Here is a 21,388-nt window from a genome sequence, read left to right as displayed (position 1 = left end):
ATGAAATTTTAAAAAATATATTCAAAATAAAATATATTAAGAACCAAATTTGATATATCAGGAAAAAAAAATAACATTTCTAATTTGTAAAGTTTTTTGTAAAGTTTTTCACTTCAAACTCCTGAAAAGTATTTTCCATCTAAAATACAAAAACAAATCTTGAAAATCAGGTAAAATTTTAATTTTCTTTTGATTAGAAAGTTATTTTTGTTGATAAAATTTTCTAATAACAAACAAACATTGAAAAGTTTGAAAATTAATTTACAAAAAATCACTTTCCATGAGCGAACATGGCCTAAATTTTTGGAAAGAAAAATTGCTGTTGCAGGGATTCAAACCTGCAGGCTTCAACCTTCGACATTGCCGCGCGCTTCAGCAGTCTGTGCTGTCATAGAATTGATGTAAAACAATTAAAAAGATGCATCAAGATGTTTCACTGTTCACATTGTATATATAAACAGTAAGGCTCTATAAGATACCCAATTCTTTTAGAGTATTTAGGTAATGAGCTCTGGAAATTACAAACACCAGTTTATGGAATACTAAAATACGATGGGACTAAATTCACTTGGCATGAACATAGGTAGCCAAATAGGGTTATCAGCCAAGTCATCTAGACAGTACGATTTCCAACAGGAACAACATGAGCAGCACAAAATATTGACATGCACGAGAATGCATCCTCGTCACTGAGATAACAAGTACTCTAAACCAAAAGAAATCCACATATCATAGCCTTATTAACATTCTTCATATAGCTTATAGTTACTCCCCCGCGGGATGATCTCCAACAGAACCTCATCCAGCATAAAATGGCAGCGTAAATAAGAGCAGACATTAGCGAGACCTGCACAGAAAAAAAAAAGGATCAGTACTCCAGTATTTCAAGTAATACAAAGAAAAAGATGAAGGCAAGCTAGCATACTCTACATGTAGACATCTAAGAATAACCAAAGCAGAAACCATGACAAATCATTTGAACTTCATAAAAAAAGTAGGAATCACAAAAAACCTTCTCGCTATACTACTTAAAAAACAACAACACTCAATGCATACTTTATAAGTTCCCTCACTGTCTCCTTTTTATTATTATTTTTTGGTATAAAGAAGTCGTTTTAAGCAAAAGTGGATCAAGGAGAAATTACAAACAGGTGGATGAGCCATTCTCCTCATAATAAAGACAATAACACAAAAACAAAACTACGACAGAGCTCTATAACATCTCTGTATGCTGACTACAGACACCCCGAAAAGCATCATAAAAAAAGGCTGAAAACTTCATGTAACAAAGGAACGCTGTTTGCTTGAAAACTTTCAGTCTTTTTATCCCAAATGGCTCAAATCAGAGCAAACACTGCACTTCCATGTTCTGTAAAGGAAGAACTGTTTCTATCACTGCATTATGCATTAAACTTTCACACTCAGTTGGCTTACATCCAGCATTGTGGCTTACATCCAAGTTCTGAAAACTACATGTAACAGAGCAATATCCTCAACAGTTATAGAAAAATACGATTTTGGAAATTTGAGCACTAGATGCTTTGCCAGATTTCCTATTACATTCTGGTAAGACCTAAGACATACATTCACCTCACAATGGTTTTTTCAGAACTAAAGAATAGATATCAAATGACTTTATTTGATAAAAAAGGAAAAAAGGAAGCAGAAGGTACTTACCCATAGGATTGTGAATGCGACCTTAATGGACTACGGCTATTGGCCCTCAGAGTCCTTGACCCACGAGATGCACGGTTCCTTTCCTTGGGGTTTCGGCCCTTCTCCGATGGACTTAGCGACCGCTGGTCTACCTGGAAGTCCCTCTCATCTCGTGGAGAATGCGAGCGTGAAATGGATCTTGATCTCCGTGGAGAGCAATAATCCTCCTTCACACCGCGATCCCTGTCTCAATGAAAATAAAGATATATAAAAGAACTTCCCAAAATAAGTGACTAGATCAATGATGAAGCTAGACAAAGAAAACAGAAATTTGAAGCATATCTACTCCAGTTATAATAGATCTGTCTGAATTTGTGGTCTCCATGAATAAAGCAATTTCAGTATGCATTCTTCCATTTCGATAAATGACAGATGACTTGTTTCTAGAGAAATGATATTTTTGCCTGCAGCTTTGTTGAAAATCTAATTGATCAAAATATGGCTGTTACCTGCACCTTTTCAGGGTTTCTGAACAAAATTATGATACTTGCATCCAAACAATTGACAGTTGGGCTCTATTGATCAGCATCCGATAACTTCATGGCTCTCTTTGCCCCAACATTCTAAAATCTCATATTATCTTTTTCTTGGACATTGCCATCATATCTCTACCAGTAAAACTTTGAATAGCTTTCCTTCTTTGAAGATGATTTCTTTCTTGGGCCAAATATAAGCTTTATATTCTTTCTTAACTGGATAGTATATGCAAAACAAGATATCAAACTTAAAAAAATCCTTATTAAAAAGTTGCTCTAAAGTTTTTTATGAAAAATAAAAGAATGAATACCCCGTGATTCTAGTCATCTCTCACATCAAGTTTGGCTATAGTCCAATTCAACTGTAGTAAACCTCACCAACCCAAATGTCAAAGAATGGGAAAGCCAAATGCAGTTTGTAGAGAATAGCTGGTGAAGGTGAGATTATGGTCAAAACTTATTGAAAGGCTTTCATTGAAAGATAAGCATGTCGACCATCACTATGAATTCTTTTTGGAATTAATCTTTATTTATCATCTCCTTTTTCACTTTAACATCTGCAGAAACAAGGTCACTGGCAGATAACATTCAAATTCATTGAAACACATGAAATGTCAAGTCTAGGTGCGTGGGAAATAAAGAAGACAAATACCAACCTCCTCTGAACCAAGAAAACAAATGAACAAGTAATGCATCACTATATCATCATTGACAGCGATAACCATGTTGTTTGTTAGGTGGGAGTGCATCCCACATGAACTTACCAGTCACATGGGTACGTGAAGTTAATACTATTAATAACAAAATAATGTTACAAACTCATACTGTTCACAGAATGATAAAATGCTCCATCTACTTCATGGTATATGGAAAGACATACAGCAATCCTCTATGATTTCATGCCACTATTCCTAAGGTTGAAACTCTAATATCTCCTAAAAGAAAGTGAAAAGTGTAGAAGTGATAAAAGACATCAGCAGCTTAATCTCGTGAAAAAACTGCTGGTATGCAGAAGCTTACAGTTGTAAGATACAATTCACTAGCATTCAAATGTAAACAAATTTTCATCCATGTTGCAAAAACATAAAAGAAAGGAAATGCCATGACAAGAACATGTAACAGCATCACAAAGAAAGCAAAACAGATACTGAACATATAAAATCAAACCTCGAATCATGCCTGGCAGGTGAAGGTGAGCGTGAGTAGGCTGTCAATGAAAAAATTCAACAGTTCATTGAAATTATTCAAGGAAAAATTCATTGATTTCAAAAACAGATCACTTGCATAATAAGGTTTAGATAAAACCACAAAATTTTGAAGAATATTTTGATAAAGAAGTCAGATAAATTTACAAGGGAAAATTTGAACTAACAACGGTATCGATGTCTTGGGGACCTTGGTGGTGTTCTCCCTCCATGGCTGCCTCCATGTCGATCACTAGAAATAAAATTTAAAAAGAATCAGTAAGCTAATGAATTAAAAGTGCTGTTTCAGTTGAACAGAAAAATTGATAAAATAAGAACTGAATGAAGATGAATCACTGGAGTTGAGTAAGTTATTGACACACCTTGTACGAGGAGTTCTGCGCATTTCTTGAGGTGTTTTTCTGTTCTCCTCAGCAAAGACAATTCTGATCTCACGTCCACCAATGATTTTATGGTCCATCCGTTTTTTTGCTTCAGCTGCATCTTCACCGTAACGATACTTCACAAATCCAAACCCTCGTGGTTCCCTATAATCACAGTAACACAAAAATCATAAAAAAACTAACCAACAACCAAACTAATCAATATTGTGATTAAGAAATAAAGCATAGAAACACCAACATTAACATGTCAGGCACAAAACAACTGAAAACCAAACACCACTTATATAATAAAAACAAGCAATTACCCAGTGTAGTAATTCTTGGGCAGATAAATATCTTTCAAAGGACCAAATTTCTCAAATGGCCCCCTAAGATCTTCAGGCCTGCAGAACATCACATGACCAGTAAGGTTTTTACTTTAATAGATCAACAGGCAGGAATCGGACATTCAAAATTCAGTTGACGACGATTCAACAATTCGCTAAAGAATTTAAATAACTCAGCATAAAAACCCTCTCCCTTACAAATTAACAGTTAAGGTATTAAACAAGAATTGAAACAATACCAGTGTAATCACCTAATTAAAAATATTCAACAATAATATTACACAATTCAGTTCACAATTACCACCGAACGGTAGCATAAAAACTGTCCTCAAGCCGAATTGATTAGTAAAAATTGCAAAAACAATTAAACAATAGAGAGGGAAAGAGCAAAGGACCTGGCGTCGAGAGGGAGATTGCGAATGAGCAAGCCAGATGGAGCAGGAGAGCGACGGTCACGGTAAGAACGGGTGTCACGGTGGCGATCTTCGTCATCGTATCGCTTACGGCCCCGAGGAGGGGTTCGGCTACGGCGACCAGGACTGTAGCTTCTGCTCCGGCTTCTGTGCCTTGGCATTGTTGTTTAAATTGGCGAGACTATTATTATTGGAATGAAGAGGAGTGGTTTTTTTATATATATAGATAAGGCAAAACCCTAACCCTAACCCTTGAGAGGGGTTTGTGTGTTTCGAAAGTTTTGGAGGGAGGGAGATTGCGAACGAGATAAGCTAGGTTAAGTAGGTGATGCATTGTCAGACAAAAACAAGGGAAAATCACCGATACCCCTCTAGTTTAAATTTATTAGATACTTGATTTGTGAGTTAAATATTTTTTAAAAATAAAAGAAATTATATATATATATATATATAAAAGCTTTAAAAAAATTAAAAAAAAATTATACATACATATAATCAAATAAATTAAGAACTTTGAGTGTTTATAAATAAAAAAAATCATAAATAATAATTAAAAGAAAAAACAATTAAAACATATATAAATAAGGATATTTAATCTTACAAAAAAAAATTAAAATTGAGATTTACTCAATTGTATTTGCTAAATTTATTTATTAAAATAATATTTTTATTCAATAAATGATAACAGAAATAGAGACACAAATTAAATAATTAAAAAAAATAAATTAAAAAAAAAACATTATGTAAGGCTGCATATATTATAAATATTATTTGAAAATATCAAAAATAAAGTTCATCTATACAAAACAATTATAAAAATATAGATGAATAATAAAAACTCTTCAAAATTTAAATGTATAACCAAAAAAATAATTATCATTTAAAATATAATTTCTAAACATAAGAAAGAGAGAGGGAGTATTAATCTAAATATAAATAAAACAAATTAGAGAAAAAAACCACATAAAAAATCATTAATTTTAAAAAAAAATAATTAGAAAAAAATATTTTATAAAAAAAAAGAAAAAAAGAAAAGTTAAATGTTGTTGGGTCTAGCCCATTTTGTTAGGGGCCACCAGGGGGCCTGCATGACTGAGCCTTATTTTTTTGTTGCAACTAGAGTGGATGACAATTTTTTTGAAAACAAATTGGACGATGTGTCGTTTAATTTGTCCAGATTCTGACCGTTGTGGTGGTCGAGAAATAGATGCTTAATTTTTTTATTCAAAAACAAGTTTTTCAGCTCTCTTTTGACCCAAAACACCTTTGGAATTGTTATACACTTAACTATAACCTCAAAAAAACCAAAAAATCATCTCAAAAACCAAAATCAACCCGAAACTAAAAATTAAACTAAGCTCATTTTGTTTTTTTCATGAAATTTGAAGGTAAAAAAACACTTAATATGAACTCTCTTCATCAAATGGAATCATTTGACACAAAACATCAACCATTGTGGTGGCATAAATTAGTGCCAATGATATTTTTCTCTCTCTACTACCGAAATCCAGCGACCTCTCTCTCTCCTCTCTAAATCAAGAACTAAAAAATAATAAAAATAAACTTTTATACCAAAATTGAAGTTTAAAAAAAAATTAAGGCACCAAAATCATATAATTTGTGTTGTTTTGAAAGTTAGAGATGTATCTTTCCTGAAACTTTTAAAATGTCATCCATGTTTGATGTCTTTTTTCATTTCTGTCCTTATTCTTCCAATCCAACACTTAACTACAAAATCAGAAGTAAATGACCTTAAATTATAATCAAATCACCTAAAATAAAACTTTAAGGACCAAGATGAATTGTCAAAAATGAACGAGGTCATCCAAAGAGATTTTTGTGTGTGTGAACAGTATTGGTGTTTACAATAAATATCCCACGCATGTTAATATTTAGTATAATTTGACCTGGGCCTCATCATGAATTAGATGAAAAAACCTTTTGAGCAAAAACAATATATTTAGTTGAATAAGAAAAACCAAAGTTAAATGATGAAAATAAAAAAGATAATAAGCTAAAAAAATGATGCCAACCTATATTAACTCAATAAGCTTGTGACCCGAGTAATTTGATTAAAAGTAATAAATTTGAAAAAACTTTGAAGCCCAATATTCAATTAATTAATTAATTAACTAAGTGTTAAAGGATAAAATTTTAAAAAAAATCAAACACACAACACGATAAAAAAATAGCAATTATAAGCCAAAAAAAGGCTTGAGCTCGTCTGAGTCAATCTGCCAAACCCACAAGTCAAGTTATGAGATCGTGATAACTCGGAAAAAAAAACAAAGAAAATCATGAAACTCAATTTTAAAAAAAAAAACAAAGTTGAATCATGAGATGGAAAGAAAAATAAGTCCTAAAAAATTGATGTCAGCCACTGTCCCGAGCCATTTGATTGGAAGAACCAAATATGGAAAAAAATATGAAAATCAATTCTTAACAAATCAAATATTAAATGATAAAGTTTTTAAAAAGAATCAATCACATAAAATTATCCAAAAAATAATAATAATTAAAAGCAAAAAAAAAAGATGCTAGCCCACCCGGGTTAACCATTACAATTATATATGTGCATATGTTATTTAAACAATTGCAGCAGATATGGTTACTTTCTAGGTGAATGCTGTAAAACTTGAAATCAAAAGGGTTTTAATAAAGGTTTTATAATGGCTACATAACAGTAATGTGAAATAAAAAACATGGTCAATTTTTATATCTTGCACATTTAACTTCATCTAATACACAAATGTTGACAAAATTTTCGACCTTCAATTGCATCTATAACACAAAACAAAAAAACCAAAAACATTTTTGTGAAAGCTACTTAACTTGTCCAAAAAATAAAGACAACAATGACTTGAATTTATTGTCTTTATATAATTTTTTTTATTGTGTTTACATCACAGGAAAACTAGCAATTTCTCTACGAATAGCTTGGATTTTGATTTCTATAGCAAGAAGATGACTGCTGCCTTTGTAATTTTGATATAATTTACAAACAATAATGTTCTTTAAGTGCTTAGCAATCTGGCAGCTTATTTCCATTTTTGATGTTGTTTATAACTTAATCTATATTATCAAACCTTTGATACTAGACTTGGCTTCAATTCTCTTCATCATTACCTACCAATCACTTCTTTCCAACATATGTCACCCGCAGCAAAACCCAATAACTCTAAGTGTGTTCATTTTTTTTCTTTTCTATCATTGGTTCATTATGCTTGCATGCTTTAGTTTGGCCCATGAACATGCTATCGATGTTATTGCATGTGGAGCTTGCATTTTACTCTTCTCTATTAACTTTGCTTTGCTTTGACTGCACTGTTGATTTTTTTCTTGCCTGATATGCTCTTTTGGATTATGTCAATCTGTCTTTGTTAAACTTATGCTCATTGCTGATTTGAAACTTTGTGATCTTGGATTTAAGGCTTTTTCATGTTCTGTCAATGATTGTTATATTGTTCTTTGCTTCTTCTTTTTTCTTATCTTTATTAGTTATCATGCGATCTGATTTTGTCGACACATATTAGTATAACGATAAAAATAAGATAAGATGTGTAGCAATAAGATATGTAAAAAATAAATATGCTAAATTTTTATTTTCTTACAACATCCACGCATTTAACTTCATATAATTCATAAATGTGGACAAAATTTTCAACCTTAAATTCCATAAAAACCAAAAATATTTTTGTGCATGCTATTTAACATGTAAAAAAAACTTTAGCTAAAGCATCAAATCAAATTATAACATACTTTTTTTTCTTTTATTTTACAAATTATTCTTATTATTCTTATATGTTATTTTATATTACACATGCCTACAACACACACCTTTCACACATCCTTTCCTCTTTTTTTCTTGACATAATTTATTTCATTGTCTTACCATAAGAGGACTAGTAATTTCTATAAAACAATAAGATAATTGCTGCCTCTTTAATTTTAATATAATTTGTAAACAATACTGTCCTTTCAGTGCCCAACAATCTATCAATTTATTTGCATTTTGATGTTGTTTATAACTTTATATATATTATCAGATCTTTGATACTAGACCTGGCTGCAGTTCTCTTTATCATTGCCTAACAATTATTATTTTTTATGGATGTGATTTTTGTTCCGATAAAAAAACAATACCTTATTCATAACCAAAAATTGCCCACAGCAAAGCGCGGGCAGTCAATCTAGTTTAATACAAATTTGATCGATTTTGACCTGAACCAATATATATATCTCAACATTAACATAATATACATATACATAAATAACTTTTTTTTTATCATTTGATATATATTCATACTTCAAATAGTAGTAGGATGATGAATATCTATACGGATAACCAAAACCCAATATATAAATTATGAATATTTAAATTTCTTACACAACAAGTAATGAATATGACATGGATATAAAGAAACTCAACTCGTGGGTATCATTGTCATTCCTAGTTGGATCTTAAAAAATCAATAAATAGATGATTTGGTTTGATTTAGTCTATTCAACGGGTCAACTCACAACATGGTCAAAATCTATTGACCTTCTTAAAAAAAATTCAAAATAATATTGTTTTGATTTTTAACAAAAAAATCTGAGTAAACCTTGGTTTAGGGGGTGTTTCAATTGGAGTTTTTTTTTTAAAAAAGATTTTTTTTCTTTAAATTAAGTTTTTTGGTGTTTTTTGATTGTTTTGATGTGTTAATATCAAAATTATTTTTTTTAAAAAAAATTTCTAATGTATTTTCTAGAGAAAAACATTTTGAAAAACAATCACTATCACTGTCTCAAACACCCTCTTAGTGTGTGTTTAACATTGTGGTAGCTTTTGACATTAGAGTTTGAAGGTAGGTTCAAGAAAAGTTACAAATCATTACTTTTTTGTAATTAAAATTTTAAAAGAGAGTTTTCAATGACATCCATATGGATCCATAATATATATATTAATTAATTAAATATTTTTAAAATTTGATAACCTCTATTGACATTGCATGGGATTGTGGTTGGACCACGTTTCTGAAAAATTTTAATTTTTTTAATTTCAAATTATTATTTATGTATTTTTTTTTTATTTTGATAAACAGTTAATAGAGAATAAAAAATATTTTAATATATTTTAAAGTCAAAAAATATTTCAACTTTTACAACTTTCCTAAACAATAACTTAATACTTCCACGAATGTTTTTTCTTTATAAGGTATTAGAGCATCTGAAGAGAAGAGCTAAAAGAAAAATATAATTTTTTTTTTGTTATAGGTCCAATGAGAGAGTTATATTTAAGAGTCAATATAGTATTTCTAAGTTGAAGAGCTATAAATATTGGTGAAAAATAACTAAAAGGTTGTTTAATATATTTTTATGTAAAAAAAAAGAGAGTTTTGATTAGGGTTGTATAAATAGTCATATCAATATCAAATATATTAAAATATAATTAACTTTACTAAATAATTTTTCACTAAAGTACACATATAAAAATTATTATATTTATTATGTGAAAAAACTATATTGCTAATCTGAATCTTCTAGATAACTTGTCCCTCGAAAATGATTCGAGACACGGTGAAATAGAAGACAGATATGCTTTTGAACATGTTTTTACTTTTTACAGTTCGTAAATTTACACTTGAAAATGAGATTTTAACCTTTTGGTTGAATAAAATAACTGAAAAACTGATTAAATCAAAAAAATAAAAAAATAATTAAAAAAATTGAACGGTAAAAAAATTTAATTAAACTAATTAAAATTATGAAAAAACCGACCGGTTCAGTTAAGTTTTATAAACTTGAAACAGAAAAAACCGAACCGAAAAAACCGAGCCAAACCAGTTTAAACCAAACTTTGTAAAAAAACAAAACCAAAATTGATCGGTTTGAATCATTTTCAGTTATTTTTTTAAATTCAGTTTAATGTTTTTTTTAAATATCAACCCGAATAAAAAAATTGATTACCCTGGCCATCCCTGCACCCCGAGAGGCACTTTTAAAATCTGCCTTGACTGCTTCTTCTAATTGAAAGAAAAAATCTGCTTTTACGGGAAAGACATGTCATCACTACTTTTTGTCATTTATTCTCGACAAAGATGCTTCACTTTCCAACCCCACTCGCCTCCGCCACACGCCACCTCTCACAGCAAGCTTAATTTAGAGACTTTTTTTATTTTTGTATTTTAAAAATATTTTTGCAAAAATTATTATTTTTTTGTTTGTTTCAATTTTTTTATTTTTAAATTATCTTGACATGTTAATATAAAAAAATAAAAAATAAAAAAAATATTATTTTAATATATTTTTAAATAAAAATAATTTAAAAAATAGTTATTACTCCAATATTAAACAAAATTTTAAACCCGCATGAGACCAATTAAAATCACACATAGAATTTGGAGATGTAAAAAACCATAGGAGGTGTTAAGTATAATGACAAATATTTTTTATATGAAAATATATTAAAATAATATATTTTTTTATTTTAAAAAAATATATTTTAAATATTAGCAAATTAAAATGATTTAAAACACTAAAAAAATTAATTTAAAACAAAAAAATTTAAATTTTTTCAAAACTCCAATTCAACCCTGTTAATAATATTTACCATGTAATTTCTTTTATATTTAACAACACAATTTACATCATGTTTTGAATCATTTGAATTGAATTCAATTAAGATGTATTTAATAAAAACTCATGTTTAAAATTCTTTAAGTGTTAAGAATTGAATTCTAAATAGAATTTAATCTTTAAAAATACTAAAAAAATAAATTAGAAATCAACTCCTCTTATTTACAATTTTAAAAAGGAAGAATTTAATATTAAATCGAACTTTTCTAAATTACCTATCTATCTTAAATAGTTTAGAATTGTTTCTGGACGTCCTTTTAATAATTGTAGGAGAGTTTTATTGATTGTTTCATTATCTTATATACTGAATTAGGTTCAAGAAATACTTGTAACCATATTTTTAACTTTAGTGATGAGATAATTCATTGTCTAAGGCAAGTGATAAAAGGAAAAACAATGTTTTTGTATAAGTTTATAATTGCAATTTTTAAAATACTATATTCATGAGTTAAGTATGTTCAAGGACTTAAATTAACCTTTCAACAATTAAAGTGAGTATTTAGAAATGTAGTTGAACTCGTGTTTTAAAAAAAAATAATTTTTTTTATTAAAAATTAATTTTTTTAATATATTTTGGATTGTTTTGATGCGCTGATCTTAAAATTAATTTTTAAAAAATAAAAAAAATATTATTTTAATGCATTTCAGCAAGAAAAATAATTTGAAAAGCAATTACAATTACATTTCCAACCAGGTAATTAATATCATGGGTGCCATTTGTGTGAACATTGTTGTTAAAAACCTTTAAAATCCAGAATTTTCAAATCATCTTATCACATCTCCTTGGGATTCTAATTCTTGTGGAAGATAGCAATTTAGCTATCAAGCTAATAACTATAAATCACCTTTATAAATTTCAATAACTATGCAGCCTATATATATTATATATAGTTTTAAATTCGAGACCAGGCTCGAATTATAAATTATGAGGATTGATTGATTATAAATATTTTTAGAAAAAAATCAAAATAATATTTTCTTAATAATTTTTTTAATTAATATATTGATAAATTTAATTTAATTTTATTTTTAAATCAAATTAATGAAATTATTTTTTTATATTTTAAACCAAACCGGTCTAGATGTCGTTTAACAAAAAATCCCATGTCAACCTTTTATCCTACTCAAGTTTTAAAACAGCGTTACACGCACTCATTTCAATTTTCAAAATTGCTTTTTTAAACACAAGCCAGACGACATTTATCTATAAGGGTAACGTTAAATATATATATATATATATATATATATATATATATATATATTTTTAAAGATGATTTCATTTAATTTAGCTGTATCGTAGCTGTTTACAAATCATATTCAACAGCGCGTGCCGCAAAATGTAGCGTAAATTTGTCGACGACAATCTACATCCCATGTCGCCACCATAACCTCACTTCTCTCTCTAATAACAAAACAAACCTCTTCAACGACTTCGATTCACCACCTACCCAGCCATAACCCAACCACAGGACCCCTCCTTTCCCGTCTCCTCCGCGCCAATAAAAACCCCCAATTCCAAAAGCTTAGGGTTTTTCATCTTTATTTCCTCCTCTAATCATGGAGACCTCCTCCTCCTCTTCTCCTCCTCCCCCTCCCCCACCACCACAACACGACGGCGACATGGAAATCCACCTTCCTCCGGACACCACCGAATGGGACTGGGGCGATCTCCTGGACTTCACCGTGGACGATCAATTCCCTCTCTCTTTCGATACAGTTGTTGACGTCACACAACCTATTGACAATCCAACGCCTGAAGTCGAGTTTTCTGATCGGGTAAGGAAGCGAGACCCGAGGTTGACTTGCTCCAATTTTCTAGCGGGTATAGTACCGTGTGCGTGTCCGGAGATGGATGAATTATTACTAGAGGAAGAGGCTGCTTTACCTGGAAAAAAACGGGCGAGGGTTGCTCGTGCCGGGTCGAGTATTGCTAGGTGTCAAGTACCGAGTTGTGAAGCGGATATTAGTGAACTTAAAGGGTATCATAGAAGACACAGGGTCTGTTTAGGGTGTGCTAATGCTACTGCTGTTGTACTTGATGGGGAAACTAAAAGATACTGTCAACAGTGTGGCAAGTTAGTGTTTTTTGATATCAAATTCCTGTGCCTTAATAAAAAATCGAGTTCTTATTGTATGACATTTGATGGCAGGTTTCATGTGTTATCGGATTTTGATGAAGGGAAAAGGAGTTGTAGAAGGAAATTAGAGAGGCATAATAATAGAAGGAGAAGGAAGCCAGCTGATTCTAGTAAGGGCAGTGCAGGTGATAAGGAAGTTCAAGGGGATTTGCTAACTGAAGATACTACTTGTGATGCTGAAGCTGGCAAAGGTTTTTCTTTATATATATATATATATGTTATTTTTACCGAAGAACGGGAATAATCTATCACATTTATTACAGTATCCCATTTTATACGGAATTTAAATCCCTGTTATGTGCCGAAGCAAAAGATTTTTAGTCAAGGATTGGAAAGAGATTCATGTTCCATTTCCAATTTCTAAATGAACCAAGTGTGGCATTTGGTGTGCGGCCTGATGTATTCTATGTGGTGCAGATGGTTTGTGGTCCAGTAGTCAGATGGTGGAGAAAGAAGGGTTGGTTGAGTCTGAAGATGGACACATTTCAACCTTGAACTCTGATCCTATTTCTCAAAATGTTAATAGTGATAGTGGAGTCTCTTTCACGGCGTCCGGGGACACGCGAATGGATTGTGGGAAAGATGATTCCAAACTTCCATTTTCTCCTTCAATTTGTGACAACAAGAGTGCTTACTCATCCATGGTTGGTCTCTATTATTTTGTGGATTCCGTGTTTTTGCATGCTTGATTTTGTTCGTTTCTTTTTTTCTTTTCTTTTTTATTATTGTTATTATTATTAAATTTGTGGAGTTGTAGTTGATATAAACTGATCTGGATTTTTTCTTGTAGTGCCCGACAGGTCGGATCTCATTCAAGCTTTATGATTGGAATCCGGCAGAATTCCCTAGAAGGCTTCGACACCAAGTATTTTAAAGAATTATATTGCAGTTTAGTATTTGAATGATAATTAATTTATATACAGCTAAGGATATCAGGGATTGGTTGACAGTTGGTAACTGTATTTACAGATATTCCAATGGTTGGCCAGTATGCCTGTGGAGTTAGAGGGATATATTCGGCCGGGATGTACAATCCTGACTGCATTTCTAGCAATGCCAACATTTATGTGGGTGAAGGTAATATATTAGATGCTATCTAATATAATCTTTAGATGAATTTAGAGTTTTTGACAAGATGCCATCTACAATAGTGCATATGCATGCTCTTTGTTATATCTAGATCTACAAATAATGTTTGATTACCCACTTCATTTTAGGTTTCATTTCAAGACCTCCAATTAGTGAATCAACAAAACTACAGGTCTCTCAATTTGTTATTTGGATTTCTGTGAATGCACAAATGTCTTAGCAGAAATGTATGTTCATACTGAAATCTCAAGGCCAGGAATTGAAAGCATTCATTTGTTTTCATACCCATAGATGTGCATAATTGCAGATACCATTAATACCATCAAGTAAATATTTTAGTTTAAAATTTCTAGACTGTCATGAATATTATCTCATACTCTCTCTTTCTCTCTCCCTCCTTTTCTTTATCCAATAAATGTTTGTTATTTTTATTTAATTCTACACAATATTTTAATTTCAATCTTTTCCTGTATGAAACAGTTACTTGAAGATCCTGCATCATATTTGAATGACCTTCTTGGTAGTGGAAAAATGCTGTCTAAAAAGGGTCGAATGCGTGTTTATCTTAATAACATGATCTTCAATGTCACAAAAGGTATGATAATTGTTTCTTTCTTAATGTTTGTATATTACAGCAGTTTATTGTACATAAAGTATGCAAGAACAAAACTAATTCAAATAACCAACCACGATTAACTGAAAGTCCCCTCTTAAATGGTTCTGTTCTTTATTCCTTTTCAATTATTTGTTCATTCCATTGATTAATCACTGAACATTCTATTGACCTAGATGGACATTCCGTGATGAAAGTCAATGTGAAAGGGCATGCCCCAAGACTTCACTATGTTCATCCTACATGTTTTGAGGCTGGAAAGCCCATGGAGTTTGTTGTTTGTGGAAGTAATTTGTTGCAGCCCAAATTTCGGTAAGGATTTGTTTGTACAATCGATTGGTTTTTAGCATCTTCCAAGTACCATTTTGGTAGAAACATAATTTTTTCTTTTTCATCTTTGATTGCCAATACATGGAAAGATGCTAATCGAATGAGGCTCTTCAAGGGATTATATGCAATGTGTTATAATAATTTGTTGCATTTTGAATTGACTTCTAAGTGTGTTTCGTACTTACAAGTGATTGTTGCCTACCACCCTCATTTTTAATCTGTAGGAAAAGTTGCCTTGATGCTGGAAATCATTATTTATGAGCACTTGTAGTTAGTTCCTCATACTTGATTCTATCTACTCCAGCCTCAATTAGTGTATAACAAGTTAGATCTCCCCTAGCATGGTAGAGAACCTTCTGTATATGAACACCTTAGATGCTTATTTTGTTTCACGAGGGAGCCAGGAAGAAGTTTTTATCACTTGCAGCATCTCTGTTGTATGCAGATGATGCTAGCAGAACTAAAAAACGCTGCAACATTTTCTCTGGCATCAAACTATTTACTTTCTCTGGCACCAATCGATTGTTTGTACAATCGATTGGTTTTTAGCATCTTCCAAGTACCATTTTGGTAGAAACATAATTTTTTCTTTTTCATCTTTGATTGCCAATACATGGAAAGATGCTAATCGAATGAGGCTCTTCAAGGGATTATATGCAATGTGTTATAATAATTTGTTGCATTTTGAATTGACTTCTAAGTGTGTTTCGTACTTACAAGTGATTGTTGCCTACCACCCTCATTTTTAATCTGTAGGAAAAGTTGCCTTGATGCTGGAAATCATTATTTATGAGCACTTGTAGTTAGTTCCTCATACTTGATTCTATCTACTCCAGCCTCAATTAGTGTATAACAAGTTAGATCTCCCCTAGCATGGTAGAGAACCTTCTGTATATGAACACCTTAGATGCTTATTTTGTTTCACGAGGGAGCCAGGAAGAAGTTTTTATCACTTGCAGCATCTCTGTTGTATGCAGATGATGCTAGCAGAACTAAAAAACGCTGCAACATTTTCTCTGGCATCAAACTATTTACTTTTCTGGCGGAGCTCATTTGTAGAGGATGCTGCCCCCCCCCTCATACTTGATTCTATCTACTCCAGCCTCAATTAGTGTATAACAAGTTAGATCTCCCCTAGCATGGTAGAGAACCTTCTGTCTATGAACACCTTAGATGCTTATTTTGTTTCACGAGGCAGCCAGGAAGAAGTTTTTATCACTTGCAGCATCTCTGCTGTATGCAGATGATGCTAGCAGAACTAAAAAACGCTGCAACATTTCTCTGGCATCTAACTATTTACTTTTCTGGCGGAGCTCATTTGTAGAGGATGCTGCCCCCCCCCTCATACTTGATTCTATCTACTCCAGCCTCAATTAGTGTATAACAAGTTAGATCTCCCCTAGCATGGTAGAGAACCTTCTGTATATGAACACCTTAGATGCTTATTTTGTTTCATGAGGCAGCCAGGAAGAAGTTTTTATCACTTGCAGCATCTCTGTTGTATGCAGATGATGCTAGCAGAACTAAAAAACGCTGCAACATTTTCTCTGGCATCAAACTATTCTCATTTGTAGAGGATGCCCCCCCCCCCCTCCCCCAAATAGTCCTTGGCAACTGCATCTCATTTTCTTCTGCAGTTAACAGAGGACTGTCTTCTTATTGGTTTTTGACTTTCTGGTTGCTCTATGCTGGAAATTCATATATTAGGCTTTGTTTTTTTTTTTATATTTCTCTGCGTGATAATATTAGCCTTGCTGCTCAGCTCCAAGCCAATAAGATTTAAGTTGCATGCTGGAGTTCCCTTGAGCATCTGTATTAGTATTAAGAAGTGACATCAACCTAACTATAGTGGAAAAAGAAGCCATTTGTAAACCAAATAATTGATAAGAGATATTTCTGTTTTTGGTGTACCTTCACCCTTTGATATCTTAATATACTAACGCCAAGTGTGCCTGAATCTAATGCAGTTTGACTCACAAGGTGAAAGATATCTGTTTTTAAACTATTTGTTGTCAACTTCTTTAACTTTGTATTTATATACTTGCTATAACTCTAAACAAAGTGTTTTTTTTTTAATTCCTTTTCTTTTGCATTCTAATACATGTTATGAATTTTTTTTCTGCCAAGTTCCATATTTTATGTCCTGATAAAGATGATTTTGATGGCAGGTTTCTGGTATCTTTTGCTGGGAAGTATCTTGCGCATGATTATTGTGTTGCATTACCACAAGTTCATACCAAAGGAGGTTCAGGTCTTCACCATCAGCTGTACAAAATACTTACCCATTGTATTGAACCTAATCTCTTAGGTCCTTTATTTATTGAGGTGCGGATCATGCTTTGTTTGGTTGTTCTGCTGTCCAAATTGGTTTATATTCTTGGTAAATATATAATTTCTACCACCCATTTGTTACACAGTCTGATGTGGCATTTTTGTAAGGGCAATAAATTCAAATTTAAATCTTCATGTGAGTGAAAAAACATTGTATTCCCAAAAAAAAAAAAAACATGGGACACGGGGTTAACAAACTTGGGAACTTTGCATATGCATTGCTGTGAGTCCGATGCCAAAACTGGTCTCTTGTGCAAGAATTCCTAACCTCACCACCAAAATCCTTCTGTGTTCATGGAAACTCTTTGCAGCTATTTTATATGGCTGGTCTTGTGACTAGGCTGGCGATGAGGATTGTTCTGGTCTTGGGACTAGGTTGCTGCATCGTGTTATCTTGTTCTATCACCTGGTTACTGGTCGTATCATTGGTGCTTAGTTTTGATTTCCTGAGCCTGAAACTAGGTGTAACCTATTTTGTTTGAACAGTATATTTCTAGTTATACAGGTCATTCTGAGCATTTTGGAAATGGTTTTTCACTACAAATATGCTCTGCAGGTTGAGAATGAGAGTGGCTTATCAAATTTTATTCCTGTGCTTATTGGGGACAGAGAAGTTTGTTCTGAAATGAAAATAATTCAGCAGAGATTTGATGTATCCCATTCATTGATTTTTGGCTCAGAGTGTGAGGTTTCTGCAATGAGACAAACAGCTTTTTCAGAGTTTAGCACGGACATAGCTTGGTTACTAAAGGAGCCTTCAGCAGAAAATTCTCAACAAACAATAACTTCTTTTCAGATTCGAAGATTCAATTCTTTGTTGAGTTTCTTGTTACATCATGAATCTACCATCATTTTGGATAGGATATTAAAAAACCTGAAGATCATGATGGAGAAAAGGGAGGTCAATGGTATGTTTGATGACACTAGTGACACTAATACGAGGCTATTACAGAGTTGCATGGAGTACGCAAGCAATATTCTTCATAAAAAACTCAAGAGAAGTGAAGTTTTGAAGCATCACTTGGAATGTCCTGAACAGGAATATTGCATTTCAGGAAGCTGCTGTGTAAGCAACAAGCCAGCAGTTGTTATCTCCAGTGAGGTAAGAATATCAATGTTCATCTCTTTTAAGGTTTTTATCAATGCGTTTGGTTTTGTCATTTAGGATCACAAGCTTATGGAGTTTTACATGGATTTATTGTTTCATTGACAGCCTTTTGTTTTCTTTTTGTGGGGTTGTTGGTTGATAACTTGTTATATTGAATTTAAGAAACAAACCAGTAAAATTGTCTGCACATAGAGCAAGGGGCCAAAGAAATTTTGGTTAATTTCTGAGCTTTGACTCCTGCAAGTTCCAAAAATGCATCATATCACTGTGAGTTATTTATTATCTTAAAGTTCATTGCAGTGATTTTTTCTTTGCAATTTTGAATCTCATTTTCTTATTTGAATCAACTTGTTCTGAATAGTTTCACAATGGTGTCCTGTAAAAGCTGCTCATAAGTTATAACATGCTTTTGAGCTGCATTGACCTTTTAAGTCCCCAAAGTATAAAAAACTCCGAACTTCGAAGTAGTTTGAGAAAAATACCAAGGACATGTTTTTTCCAAGTGCAGTTGCATCTGCAACCCCAATAAAGTTTAAGGTTTTTTTTTTTTTGATAATTTATCATTGTGCAGCCGTTTGTTGTATCTGCCTACCATGTTTTGAAAACCTATGAATAGGAGATGAGGTCTTTGTCTTACTTTGTTTGATTGTACGCCATTTTAGTCCCTTGAAGGCTGATATGAATACTCTTTATTTGCAGGGCTTGGAGCAAAGACCAGATGGAGGTTTGGGAGTGATGGCAAACTCCAAATGTATTGTTAGAAGCGAGGAGGTTCCCCTTTTCAACAGAGACGACGTTATGAGAAAGAACCTAATCAACGAGAGGCCAAAGAAATCATGTGGTCTCGTTTTCTCTAACAGAGTCTTGAAGTATCGGCCTTCAGTGTTTGTAATTGCTATTATTGCTGTATGTTTTGCAGTATGCGCCCTTCTTCTCCACCCGCGAAAGGTTAGCAAACTTGCAGTATCTATACGCAGGTGCTTGACAGACAGATATTAGATGTTCAATAAGTCTCCAGATTATAATACCCCCTCCTGATTGCTGGCTCTGTATACTGATATCGACATTGCCCGTGGACGCATCAAGATATCTATTCATGGCATTCACATGAGTTGGAGGTAACTTTAGGGTTTTGTTAGTTGCATGAGAATTCTTTGTAGGCAAGTATCCAATAATCCTGTATCTTCTGTTTCCTTGTACTGACAACAGCTTGCAACCCCAAGCCCATATATTATCATATTTTGCAATGATAATGAATGTATAAATAAATAACTAGGGAGATTCTTCTTCTTCTTCTTCTTATGCCACCATCAATGAAGGTGGTGTGATCACATCAGAACGGTCTTTTTATTCATCACATGTTTTGAAACTCTTGTTAGTTAGGGTTTCATTTTTCGTTTTGTTATATATATATTTTTGCTGAAACTGATTGTATTGCTCGGACTTGATTTTTCAGAAAATAAACAAATATTCTTAGAATTATACAGCTTTCATCACAAGCAGAGATGGAAGGGTCGCACCTGCATTACCTGTATCCATCACCCGATTCCGATAGTGAGGTTGGGATAAGTGAAGGTCTTTCTCTATCCGTCGGGTACTTGTACCTGACATGACTTGGTTTTTTTCATATTAAAAAAGAAAAAATTCACTCTCTTAAAAATTATTGTTTCCTGTAAATCATATCCTAAAAAACTTATCCAAAGAATCTCTTGTACTTGTTATCATTTTTTTTAGCCTTGTATAAAATATTAATACCAGATGAAATTTTAAAATATAGAACTTTGTTATTAAGCATCACTAGTGATGATTATATATAAAAATACGAACTCTATGTTAAAATATTTGATTTGATCAAAATGCTTTTAAAATTTAAGAATTTTCATATATATATATATATATATATATATTTAGAGGAATTTATTTGTAAATTCTAAATATACAGTCGCACTACATGCTAAAATTAAGAAGAGTTGTTTGTTTTTCACAAGTTTTTGCGTTTGTGGTGAAATGCAGTAAGTTGTTTGGTAACAAATCAAATTGTAATTTATACCGCGGGAGCCATTAAAAAATTAAATTTGAAATACAGTTAGTGTGTTTGATATTGTGGTAGCTTTTATGGTTTGAAAAAAGTTGTTTGATAAAATGCACTTTTAGTTGAGGTTGGTTTTGTGGCTGTTTGGTTAAAACTGTGATTGAAATTGAGATTGAACGAAAAACAGTTTTGTGTGTTTGGTAACTGTTTTGCACTGCGTTCCAAATTTTTTTGAAAATTTTCTTTTTCTTTTTTTTCCTAAAAATAATTTCTTTACATGTTTTTAAATTGTTTTTGTGTTCTGATGTCAAACATAATTTTAAACAATAAAATCTCAGAAGATAGATCTCTAAGTGAAAAGCACTTTGATCTGCCACTGCTATCATAATCCCAAACGAGCAAATTTATCAAATTGAGGTTATAAAATAATTAAAATAAATATATATTAATATTGATGGTTTTTCATTGAAATATTGTAAATTTAACTACTGCTATTAACATCATGAAATAAATAATACTTTATATAAAATATTTTTTATTCTTTCATTAAACTATTTAAAATTCCATCATGTGCGAAAACCATCCTGCCTTGACTACAGTTTCCTTAGCT

At 31.9% G+C, this 21,388-nt stretch overlaps 2 protein-coding genes across 5 annotated transcripts; one reads left to right on the top strand and one right to left on the bottom strand.

Moving 5' to 3' along the window:
• Positions 1-419: 419 nt before the first annotated feature.
• Positions 420-4,853, bottom strand: LOC133698028 (serine/arginine-rich SC35-like splicing factor SCL28). 2 transcript variants are annotated; one of them, XM_062120888.1, is made up of 7 exons: positions 4,502-4,851; positions 4,086-4,163; positions 3,760-3,924; positions 3,565-3,629; positions 3,360-3,399; positions 1,678-1,899; positions 420-847 (listed from the first exon to the last, which is right to left on the bottom strand). In XM_062120888.1, the coding sequence occupies exons 1-7, from the start codon at positions 4,678-4,680 to the stop codon at positions 838-840; spliced, it is 759 nt and encodes a 252-aa protein (XP_061976872.1). In that variant the 5' UTR covers positions 4,681-4,851; the 3' UTR covers positions 420-837. The 2 variants fall into 2 exon arrangements, with proteins under 2 accessions (XP_061976872.1, XP_061976873.1); XM_062120889.1 differs by lacking the exon at positions 4,086-4,163 and having other exon boundaries at positions 4,502-4,853.
• Positions 4,854-12,485: 7,632 nt separating this feature from the next.
• LOC133697366 (squamosa promoter-binding-like protein 7) lies at positions 12,486-20,537 on the top strand. 3 transcript variants are annotated; one of them, XR_009842856.1, is made up of 11 exons: positions 12,486-13,212; positions 13,288-13,466; positions 13,693-13,919; positions 14,066-14,140; positions 14,245-14,352; positions 14,845-14,959; positions 15,154-15,289; positions 17,476-17,632; positions 18,195-18,740; positions 18,909-19,013; positions 19,446-19,584. XR_009842856.1 is itself a non-coding variant. In XM_062119849.1 (10 exons), the coding sequence occupies exons 1-10, from the start codon at positions 12,695-12,697 to the stop codon at positions 19,743-19,745; spliced, it is 2,361 nt and encodes a 786-aa protein (XP_061975833.1). In that variant the 5' UTR covers positions 12,490-12,694; the 3' UTR covers positions 19,746-20,039. The 3 variants fall into 3 exon arrangements, 1 of the variants encoding a protein (XP_061975833.1); XR_009842855.1 differs by lacking the exon at positions 18,909-19,013 and adding an exon at positions 20,203-20,537 and having other exon boundaries at positions 12,490-13,212; positions 19,446-19,864; XM_062119849.1 differs by lacking the exon at positions 18,909-19,013 and having other exon boundaries at positions 12,490-13,212; positions 19,446-20,039.
• The last annotated feature ends 851 nt before the right edge of the window (positions 20,538-21,388 follow it).

Source organism: Populus nigra, chromosome 6 (assembly GCF_951802175.1).
Source record: "Populus nigra chromosome 6, ddPopNigr1.1, whole genome shotgun sequence".
Lineage (NCBI taxonomy): Eukaryota > Viridiplantae > Streptophyta > Magnoliopsida > Malpighiales > Salicaceae > Populus > Populus nigra.
Note: the sequence above shows the minus strand (reverse complement) of the source record. Positions and strands in the feature narration are given on the sequence as shown.